This window comes from Halichoerus grypus, chromosome 8 (genome assembly GCF_964656455.1).
Source record: "Halichoerus grypus chromosome 8, mHalGry1.hap1.1, whole genome shotgun sequence".
NCBI lineage: Eukaryota > Metazoa > Chordata > Mammalia > Carnivora > Phocidae > Halichoerus > Halichoerus grypus.
In genome coordinates, this window is record NC_135719.1 from 152,013,654 (window position 1) to 152,025,971 (window position 12,318).

The window sequence follows — 12,318 nt, forward strand, 5'->3', positions numbered from 1 at the left end:
TTTTTGGGTCACACTGGTGTGTGCTTGAAAGATCAGATTTTTTACATGAGGGACTGAAACCCTGTCCTTGCATGACACCCTGTGCTTCTCAGTGCAACCAATGCCCTTCTATGAGGAGTCATAATGCATCAGATGTTCAGGAGAGTGAGGGTCCCTTTCTACTACTCTACTGAGAGGTGTGCACAGCCCCGGAGTCCACATCTGTGATAGTGTCAGGACCAGTGTGAACCCAGACCCCTCCTCCCTGCTACTACTGGCCTCCTAGAAGGGCTAAGATCCAGAAACCTTGCAATAGTGTTTGTTGGTGATCATGCAGAATAACAATGTGCTTGTCATCCTGGTGGGAAGAAATGGATTCAGTCATTTTGAGAGACTGTTTAGCAGCTTGGAAAAGCCCCCTCCACATTTTTACTCTGGGACACAGCAGTCATGCTCCGAGGTATTTACCTGTCTGACTCGAGAACTTATGTCCACACAAAACTGCACCTGAATGATTGTAGTGACTCATTCATGATGGCTGAAATTGGAATCAAGTATGATGTCCTTTCACAGGTGAATCAATAAACAGTCTTGGGTCCACTGGTAGGATGGAATCCTACTCTGCCGTAGGAGAAATGAGCTGTCAACCTGGAACAAGACATGGGTGACTCTTCCTTAATGGACCTGTCCTTCCCATGACAGGACATGACCACTTTAACCTGAACAACTGAGTAACACTTAGTCATTCACAATGAGGTGCAGCCCCCTCCTTGATCTTGTTCCAAAGACTTTCTGTCACCCCAAGAAGAAACACTGTCCCCTTCAACCAGTTGCTTGCTTCCCTCCCACCTCCCAGTCTCTGCTAACCACCCATCTGTGTTCTGTCTCTCTGGATTCACCTGTGTGTGTATTTCACAAGAGTGGAGTCATACACTGTGTGACCTTTTTTGTCTGTCTCCTTCCACTTAGCTTAATGTTTCTGAGGTTCACCCATGATGTACTTTGTAACAGCCTTTCATTTCTGTTTTGACTGGGCAGTATCCTCCACAATTTCTTTATCCATGTATCCATTACTTAACATTTGGGCTGTTGCCACATTTTTTAGTCATTGTGAATAATGCTTAAATGGACATATATGTACATGCATTTGTTTGAGTACGAGTTCTCAATTCTTTTGTGTGTACATTTCAGAGTAAAATTACTGGGGACATAGTAATCCCATCTGTAACATTCTGTGGAACATTCTTTTTTCTTTCCCTCTCTCTCAATTTTTTAATTTAAATTCAATTATCCAACTTGAGTACATAATCTGTTTGAGAAATAGTGTTCAACAATTTGTCAATTTTGTATAACACTCAGTGCTCATCATATCACATGCACTCATTAATGCTGATCACCTATTACCCCATCCTCTACCCAACTCCCCATTGGCAAACCTCAGTTTGTTTCCAAGAGTTGAGTCTCTCATGGATTTTCTCCCTCTTTGATGAATTCCTATTCTGTTTCCTTCCCTTTGCTTATGGTCCTCTGCACTGTATCTTATATTCCACATATGAATGAAACCAGATGATAGTTTTCTTTGTCTGAATGACTTATTTCCCTCAGCATAATACCTTCCATTTCCGTACACATTGATGCAAATGGTAAGTACTCATCCTTTCTGATGGCTGAGTAATATTCCACTGTGTGTGTGTATATCACATCTCCTTTATCCATTCATATGTAGATGGACGTCTAGGTTCTTTCCAAAGTTTGGCTAATGTGGACATTGCTGTTATGAACATTTGTGTGTATGGGCCCTTTTGGATCACTACATTTGTATTCTTGGGGTAAATAGCTAGTAGTGCAATTGCTAGGTCGAAGGGAAGCTTTATTTTTAAATTCTTGTGGAAACTCCAGACAGTTTTTCAGAGTGGTTGTACCAGGTTGGCTTCCCAAAAACAATGTAAGAAGACTTGCCTTTCTCCACATCCTCGCCAACATTTGTTGTTTACGGTCTTGTTACTTTTAGCCATTCTTCCTGGTGTGAGTGGGTATCTCATTGTGGTTTTGATTTGTATTTCCCTGAAACCAATTGATGAGCAGGACTATTTCATGTGTCTGTTGGCCATTTATAATTTTTCTTTAGAAATGTATGTTCATGTCTTCTGCCTATTTCTTGATTGTATTATTTCTTTTTTGGGTGTTAAGTTCGCTAAGTTCTTTTATTTTAAGATTTTATTTTTTTTTATTTGAGAGAGAGACAGAGCCAATGATAGAGAGCATGAGCAGGGGAGAAGGAGAAGCAGGACCCAGAGGTCATGATCAGAGCCAAAAGTAGATGCTTAACGAGCTGAGCCAGCCAGCCGGCATGATAAATTCTTTAGAAACCTTGGATATCAGCCTTTGCTCTCTTATGTCATTTGAAATGTTTTCTCCCATTCCATGGGTTGCCCTTTATATTTGTTGAGAGATTCCTTTTCTGTGCAGGAGGGGACGGATAACCATAACCCTAACCCTAACCCATATCCAAAACCCTAACCCCTAACCCTATCCTAAAATTAACCCTTAACCCTAACCCTTAACACGAATACTAACCCCTAACCTCTAACCCAAACCCTAATCCTAACCCCTAACCCTAACCCCTAAATATAATCCTAGCAATGAATTATCCAAAGGAATTTAGAAAAATAATTCAATTTTATGTAACATCAACATTTTTTATTATTATATTCCGTTAGCAACTGTATAGTATATCATTAGTTTTTGATGTAATGTTCAATGATTGATTAGTTGCATATAAGACACCCAGTGCTCATCACAACATGTGCCCTTCTTAATACCCATTCCCCTGCTACCCCATCCCCCATCCACCTACCTTCTGAAACCCTCAGATTGTTTTCCGGAGTCCAGAGTCTATCATGGTTCATCTCCTCCTTTGAGTCTCCACCCCCGTCAGTTTTCCCTACCTTCCCCTAATATCCTCCATGCTATTCCTTATGTTCCACAAATAAGTGAAACCATATGATAATTGTCTTTCTCTGCTTGATTTATTTCACTTAGCATAATCCCCTCCAGTTCCATCCATGTTGATGCAAATGGTGGGTATTCATCCTTTCTGATGGCTAATAGTCCCTTGTATGTAAGAACCACATCTTCTTTATCCATTCATCTGTTGCAGGGCATCTCAGCTCTTTCCATAGTTTGGCTATTGTGGACATTGTTGTTATGAACATTGGGGTGCATATGCCCCTTATTTTCAATGCAGCTGTATCTTTGGGATAAATACCTAGTAGTGCAATTGTTGGCTCATGGGGTAGCTCTATCAAGATAAAAACTTCTGCACAGCAAAGGAAACAGTCAAAAAAACCAAGAGGCAGCCCATGGAATGGGACTAGGTATTTGCAAATGACATTAGAGATAAAGGGCTGGCATCCAAGATCTATAAAGAACTTCTCAAACTCAACACCCAAAAAACAAATAATTAAGTCAAAAAATGGGCAGAAGACATGAACAGACACTTCTCCAGAGAGGGCAAACAAATGGCTAACAGACACATGAAAAACTGTTCAACATCACTACCCATCAGGGAAAATAAAATCAAAACCACAATGAGATACCACCTTACACCAGTTAGAATGGCAAAAATGGACAGGGAGAGAAACAACAAATGTTGGAGAGGTTGTAGAGAAAGGGGAACCCTCTTACACCATTGGTGGGAATGCAAGCTGGTACAGCCACTCTGGAAAAAAGTATAGAGGTTCCTCAAAAAAATTAAAAATAGAGATACCCTATGACCCAGCTATTGCACTACTGGGTATTTATCCAAAAGATATAGATGTTGTGAAAAGAAGGGGCACATGCACCCCAATGTTCATAAAGTTATTTACCTGATAGTTGAAAAAAAAAAAGATTGTATGAGCAAGATGGGTGAAGGGGAGTGGAACATTCAGGTTTTCAGTTATGGAATGAATGTCACAGGAATAAAACACACAGCACAGGGAATATAGTCAATGGTGTGAGATTATTGTATGGTGACAGAGAGTAACTACACTAAGGTGAGCACAGCATAATGTATAGAGTTGTTGAATCACCATGTTGAGCACCTGAAAATAATGTAACATTGTGTGTCAACTGTACTTGAATAAAAATGTAAAGCTTTCAAAGGTTGAAAGAATTATACAATGAAGACCAACATCCCCTTCCTTAGATTAACCAAAAAATATAGTTTTACAGCAATATTTTTTAAAGAAGATAATTGTCATAAGGATACTCATGGAGGTCAAGAGAATGATGTAAAAAGAAAGTGAGAATTTCAAGAAAAAGATAGAAAATATAAGAAAGCAAAAACAGAAACCACAGAGATGAAGAACAGAACAACTGAACTGAAAAATTCCATAGAGGGTTTGACAGTAGACTAGATGAAGCAGAAGAAATGATCAACAATCTGAAAGACAGGGCAGTGGATTTCACGTACCCGGAGGTTTAAAAGGAAAATAAGAATTAAGAAAAAGAGTGAAGATAGTTAATAGGCATAAAGAGAAGACCAGTGTTAACATTATATAGACCTCAGGATAAGAAGGGGAAGAGTAAGGGGCAGAAAACGTATTTGAAATATTGGCTGAAAACTTCCATAACCTGGAGAAATACATGTACATCTAGATCCTGGAAGACCATAAACTTCCAAATAGGATAAATCCATGGACACTCACACCAAAAAAACATTATGATTAAATTGTCAAAATTTAAAGACAAGAAGAGAATCTTGAAAGCAGCATGAAGAAACAAATTTGTTATGTACAAGGAAACCTCCATAATTAGCAGATTTCCCATCATGGACTTTGCATACCTAAAGGGAGTGTCATTATATATTCAAGGTGCTGAAAGCAAAAATCTGTCAACCAAGAACACTCTACCCAGCAAAGTTGTCCTTTAGAATTGGAGGAGAGGTCAGAATTTTGCAGACAAGCAAAATCTGAAGTAGTTCATCACCACCAGACTGGCCTTAAAAGAAATGTTAAAAAAAGAATTAGTACCAATCTTTCTTGAACTCTTCCAAAAAAATAGAAGAGGAGGGAACAATTTCAATGAATTTTATGATGTCAGCATTATTCTGATAGCAAAACCAGAGAGAACACTACAAGAAAAGAAAATTACTGGCCAATATCCCTAATAAATATACATGCAAAAATCCTCAACAAAATATCAGTAAACCGAATTCAACAATACATTAAAAGGATCATACACCATGATCAAGTGGAATGTATCTGAGAGATACAGGATCGTTCAACATCCACAAATAAATCGACATGACACACCGCATTAGCAATGGGAAGATAAATATCATGATCATCTCAATAGATGCAGAAAAGACATTTGACAAAATTCAACATCCATTCATGATAAACTCTCTTAACAAACTAGTTATAGAGGAAACATACCTCAATATCATCAAGGCATATAAGACACACCCACACCTAACATCATACTCAATGGTAAAAAAAAGGCTGACAGTGTTTCACCTAAGATTAGGACTAAGACAGGGATGTCCACTCTCGCTATTTTATTCAACATAATGGAAATCCTAGCCATTAGTGTCTAAGCAGTTAGGCAAGAAAATGAGATACGACATTCAAATCATAGTAGAAGTGAAATTGTCTTTGCTGATGACGTGATCTTGTATATAGAACCTGAAGTAACCATCAAGAATGGTTGTAACTAATGAGCAAGTTCAGTAAATTTACAGGATACAAAATGAACATATCCAAATCAGTTGCATGTCCATACTGTATTAAAAATGACCAGAAAAATAAATTAAGACAACAACCCATTTATAATTGCATAAAAAAACACATAGAAATAAATTTAAACAAGGAGGTCAAAGATCTATACACTGAATGCTATAAGACATTGATCAAAGAAATTGAGGAAGACACAAATAAATGGGAAGATATTCCCTGGTCATGGATTGGAAGAATTAATATTGTAAAAATGTCCATATTACCCAAAGAATCTGCAGATTCAGTGCAATCTCTATCAAAATCCCAAAGGCAAATAGAACTAAGAATCCTCCCCTTTGTATAGGAGCGCAAAAGACCCCAAATAGCCAAAGCAACAATGGCAAAGAACAACAAAGCTAGAAGCATCACATTTCCTTATGTCACGTTACACTAAAGCTATAATAAGTAAAACAGTGTGGCATTGTCTTAAAAATAGACACAGAGAACAAAGGAACAGAATAGAGAGCCAGAGATAAACCTTCACATATAAGGTCAAATACTATTTGACAAGGGAGCTGAGAACATAAAATGAGGAAATTATGTTGTTTTAGAGGACAACCGCATGCAGAAAAAATGAAACTGAACTTGTATCTTACAAGTTTAAAATTAAAATTTAAATTTAAATCAAAATTTAAATCAAAAAGATTTAAAAATTTAAATTTTTATTTAAAATAAATAAATTTAAATCTCCCAAAATTTACATAAAAAAGAATTAAGTATTTAAACAGAAGACCTGATAACATTCCTTGAAGAAATCATAGGGAAGAAGGTTGTTGATAATGGACTTGGCAAGGATTTTTTGGATATATCAGCAAAACTATAAGCAACAAAAGCAAAAATCAAGTGGAACTACATCTAGTCAAAAAGAAAATTCTGAAAAGCAAATAATAATAATAGTAATAGTTAACAATATGAAAAACATCCTATGAAACTGGAGAAATTATTTACAAACCATATATCATATAGGGAGGTAATATGCAAAATATGTGAAGAATTCATAAAACTCAATAAAAAAACAAACATTCATATTAAAAAGCGGGAAGAACTATATTGACATTTTTGAAGATTACACCAAGCAACCAAAACTTCAACAAGACACCACCTCACATGGGTCAGGATGGCTAAAATCAAGAAGACAGTGAACGACAAGTGTTGCCGAGGATGTGCAGAAAGGGGAACCCTCTTACACTGTTGGTGGGAATGCAAGCTGGTGCAGCCACTCTAGAAAGCAGTATGGAGGATCTTCAAGATGTTAAAAATAGAGCTACCTTATGACCCAGTGATTGCACTACTGGGTATTTACCCCAAAGATACAGATGTAGTGAAAAGAAGAGGGACCTGCACCCCAGTATTCATAGCAGCAGTGTCCACAATAGCCAAACTATGGAAAAAGCCCAGATGTCCATTGACAGATGAATGGATAAATAAGATTCAAGATTTCCAGATTTATTACAAAGCTGTCATTATCAAGACAGTATGATGCTCATACAGAAAGAGACACATAGATCAATGGAACAGAAGAGAGTATCCAGAATTGGATCCACAACTATATGGTCAATTAATCCGACAAAGCAGGAGAGAATATCCAATGGGGAAAAAAGACAGTCTCTTAAAAAAAAAACAAACTGTTGGTAAAAGTGGACAGCAACATGCAGAAGAATGAAACTGGACCACTTTTTTATACCATACTCCAAAATAAATTCAAAATGGATGAAAGACCTAAATGTGAGACAGGAAACCATCAAAATCCTAGTGGAGAACACAGGCAGTAACGTCTTTGACATCATCCATTCAAATTCTTTCTAGATATGTCTCCAGAGGCAAGAGAAACAAAAGCAAAAATAAATATTTGGGACTTCATCCAAAAACAAACAAACAAAAACAACAACAAAAAACAAGTTTTGCACAGCAAAGGAAATAATCATCAAAACCAAAAAGCAAATTATGGAGTGGGAGACGATATTTGCAAATGCCATATCTGATAAATTACTAGTATCCAAAATATATAAGTAGTTTGTAATAATGATTTTCACATTTTCAGTAGAGAGCATGTCCATGGAGCTCAACATACCGTCACGAGAGAAGTAGAATTCCTGTCTTTCACATTTGTATTGTGCTAAGATCTCACTAAATATGAGAGCTACCCTCTTAACAAAATTTTAACTGTAGAGCACAGCATTGTTAATTACAGGTGCAGGGTTTGAAGCAGACCTCTTGCATAACAGAAAATCACACCCCTTGAGATGTGCTCTCCATTGGCCTTCCTACCAGCCTGTGGCAAAGGTCATTCCACTCTCTGATTTATTGTTATCTAAACCCAATTTCATCTGCCCATTGTTGTAAAGGACAATATTCAAGAGATGAGTTTTGATTGGAAAGGAATGTGACCTTTATTTAAGAGGCCAGCACCTGGGGCAGAAGTCACACTATTCTTCCAAAGCCAACAGTGAGATTTCTGCCTGACCCAGGGGATTTTAAAGGGGTTTAGGGTAGATGATCAAAGAAGGGAGTACAGTGGTTGGCAACATTTCTTGTTCACACCCAGGCTGCATGATGCCAACTACCAAAGTAACCTCAGCCCCCCTGTGTCTTCAGCTGAGAAGAGAACCACACATGCTGCCAAAATCCAGGAAAGAGCTACAATAGAGGATTAGAGGGAACAACACCTGGGTCTCACATGTGGTCAACAGTACATTTTGTCCTCACTAGCTGGTGTGAGAAAAAATAACATACAGACTTGTAACTCACCGATTATCATACGGAGTACTGGGAGGAAGCTTCAAAGGAAGCTTCAAAGCAAAAGCCAAAAGGATCAAATGACTTGCAAATTAATGGCAAACCAGAATAAGACATGTGCTAGTACATGTAACATTACAAACCATTATTTTCAACACCTCTAAGGTATAATTTGCAATGTCTACCTCCACATGCCAAGGAAGTAGGAAGCAGTGTCTCCACAGTGAGGGATGGGAGCAATCCACAGAAAGTGACCCAGCAGGACCATGGGAGATGGAACTGGTAAAAGAGTTAATTGCGTTTTAACTGCATATCACATATCCAGGTATCTGGAGGAAAGATTGGACATGTTGAATACGGGGATGCCTCTGGGTCCAGCTCTCTTCCCATGTCCATGTGAGCATTTATGCTCATGCCCACCCACCTCTCCCACATCCACCCCAGCTGAACTGATGTGCAGGTCACCCACTGCCACACCCTGTGACTGTGACATAATCCACACAAGTGGCCCCCAGGTGTAGGGTGCTGGCAGCCTGAGGCAGCTCTCTGTTCTGTCAGATGCTCTAGACCTGGCTTCCCTCAGGATCCTCCCTTTATCCATTCTCACTGAAAGATGTCCCTGAGCAGGGGCACGAGCCTTGCAGAGGGCCAGGGCACCATGAGGGCACTCTTCTTGCTTCTTGCACTCTGGGCAAGCCTGGCTCCTGTCCAGGGTTCTCAAGGCCGTCCCTCATGGCGCTACATCTCCTCTGAGGTGGTCATTCCCAGGAAGGAGCTGCACCACGGCAAAGGTGTTCAGATGCCAGGCTGGCTGTCCTACACCCTGCATTTTGGGGGTAAGAGACACGTTATCCATATGCGGCGCAAGAAACTGTTTTGGTCCAGACATCTGCTGATGATGACTCAGGATGACCAAGGAGCCTTGCAGATGGACTACCCCTTCATCCCTCCAGACTGTTACTACCTCGGCTACCTGGAGGAGATTCCTCTTTCCATGGTCACTGTGGACACATGCTATGGGGGTCTTGAAGGTATCATGAAGTTGGATGACCTTGCCTTTGAAATCAAACCCCTCAGCAATTCCCGAAGGTTTGAACACATTGTTTCTCAGATAGTGGCAGACACCAATGCAACGGGACCTACCTATAAATTGGGGCATAAGGAGATTAGGGAGCCCCTATTCTCCGAAGAAATTTCCAGTCCAGCCCCCAGGGTCAGTAATAGGATCTTTTCCTCCCATAAATCCATGATCAAAGGATTTGCTCAAAGTTCCAATTCAATGTATCGTTTATATAATAATGTAACAACGTGTGCAAAATTTCTGATAGACATGGTTAGTTTAATGGACTCAATATATAAAGGTCTTGATATAAAGTTCCATCTTACTGCAGTCCTTATATTTGATATAAGAGATCCAGTCAACATGAATGATTATAGATTGCCAGCTGGTGAATACCACAGATTTCACGCTACCTACTTGTTCAGGATCATAAACCCTAGTTCATCCTTCGTTGTGGTTAAAGAAGGACCAGAAGACTATCAAAATGATCCTGCAGTCTTTGGTTTATGCTCTCCTCGATGCCTACATATGGTTGGTCACCTGGGCAGACATTATTTATTGTTAGCTGTGATAATTTCCCAATACTGTGGGAGATCCATTGGACTGTATTTTGATAATCATGAGTGCAGTTGCCAGCGGAGGTCCAGCTGCATCATGTACAGATACCCTGTGTTGACAGATTCCTTTAGTAACTGTTCTTTTGGGCACTTACAAAACATTCTGAGTATTAACAAGCATTGCCTATTCAATGAACAGGTGGTATTCTTTAATACAAGTCTGACACATGTACGTTGTGGAAACTCTATAGTAGAGGATAGGGAGCAGTGTGACTGTGGCTCCATCAAGCAGTGTGCCAGCAACCCCTGCTGTAGTAACAACTGCAAACTTGAAAGTACATTTCTTTGTGACAAAGGACTATGTTGTACAAACTGCACCTTCTCTGCAGTTGGAACACTCTGTAGACCAATCCAAAATATCTGTGACCTTCCAGAGTATTGCACGGGGAGATCCCCTCAGTGCCCTAATAATTTCTATATGCAAGATGGAACCCCGTGCACTGAAGAGGGTTACTGCTATCATGGAAACTGCACTGACCGCACTGTGCACTGCAAAGAAATCTTTGGTGCAAACACTGTGGGGGGGGCAGATGTCTGCTATGAAATTAATAAAAAAGGCCACCGATTTGGACACTGTAAAAGAGAGTTTGAAGCCAGACTATTTATTCGTTGTGGTGACCGAGATGTCAAGTGTGGAAGGCTGCAGTGTACCAATGTCACTCATCTCCCTCAGTTGCAAGAACATGTAGGATTCCATCAGTCTAAGATCTCAGGTGTCTGGTGTTGGGGATTGGACACACATCGCTCCACAGGAACAACTGATGTTGGTCATGTGAGACCTGGTACCCCCTGTGCTCCCGGAAAGTTCTGTGAGAATTCTACCTGCAATGCTACTATAGGTGAAATAAATTACAACTGTTTCCCTGAGAAATGTAATCGCAGGGGGATTTGCAACAATAACAGGAATTGTCATTGCCACATAGGCTGGGATCCCCCATTCTGCAAATTGCGAGGAAAAGGTGGGAGTATAGACAGTGGACCACCCCCAAGAAGAATGCGGTCAGTCAAGCAAAGTCATGAATCGGTGATATATTTGAGAGTGGTCTTTGCTCGCATTTATGCCTTAATAGCTACACTCCTCTTTGGCATTGCCACCAATGTAAAAACTATCAAGACAGTTACAGTTAGGGAAGAGAAAGTTGGTGAAGCCAATCCGTAAATCAGCCTCCAGACCCCTGAACAACAATATGCAATCCACAGGAGCATGAATGAAACTACAGTAAAGAGGTGGCAAAGCTGACATCCATGTTTCCAGGGATCTGCAGGAGACACAGGGGTCCCGTGCACATCACAGGGTTCTCAAACCAGGTCTGTGATACATCACTGACAAGCACTCTGAAATAAAACTTGAAAAGTGCACGGTAGTCATGTCTCCTTATTTTTGTCAGCCTATAAGGCCCAAACTGAGCCCGAGACACTGTCTAAAGTACCTGAATCAGCAGCTGGGTCTTCAGCTGTTGTCCCTGGGCACAGAATTAAGGGAAGTAGCCACAGGCTCCTGTAAGGGCAAATTCATGATGTTTCTACAAAAGAGTGCTCATGAACACTGAGGTTTTTCTCATTCTCTAGGTAATCTCTCCTTCTCCAGTCCCAAAGTGGGTTCATGGAGATGGATGGCTACTCCCCACCCATGCTGCCTGTCCCAAACTAGGGTGGCTGTGGGCTGTAGGGGAGGGTGACTGGGGTGAGATCTCACCTAGTGCAAGCTATGCTACCCTGGAGAGCAAGCTTCTGAATATAGGAGACATTGCATTGTAGATCCTCAATGTTGCATCCCATGAAATCAATCAGAAAGGTAGGCAGAAGTGCCCATTGATGACTCTGGCATCCAGAGGGAGTCCTCGGAATGTTCATCCCTCCTTTCACTCTTAGTTTGCATTTCAGGGAACTGAGCAGTGACTGCTCATTAACCATGAATCATGGTTAATAACAAATGCCATTCTTCAGAGCAATACTCTGAGGTGGAAAGGCAGTCTACATGTATCTAAATAATTTTCAATGCACTATTATTCTAGATTGAAGTGTATAATTAATAATAGAATGTATAAATGAATAACAAAATTTTATTTTAAATTCACATCTATAATCATACTGTTTTTCCCCCTCATGCAATACGGGTACATCATAGAGTATTTGAAATACAAAAAGTCCCAGAAATTTAGGACTT

General features: G+C 40.0%; 1 protein-coding gene across 1 annotated transcript; it reads left to right on the forward strand.

Moving 5' to 3' along the window:
- The first annotated feature begins 9,132 nt into the window (after nt 1-9,132).
- LOC118523872 (disintegrin and metalloproteinase domain-containing protein 29-like) lies at nt 9,133-11,310 on the forward strand. Its single transcript, XM_036073683.1, has one exon. The coding sequence runs from the start codon at nt 9,133-9,135 to the stop codon at nt 11,308-11,310; it is 2,178 nt and encodes a 725-aa protein (XP_035929576.1).
- Nucleotides 11,311-12,318: the final 1,008 nt, after the last annotated feature.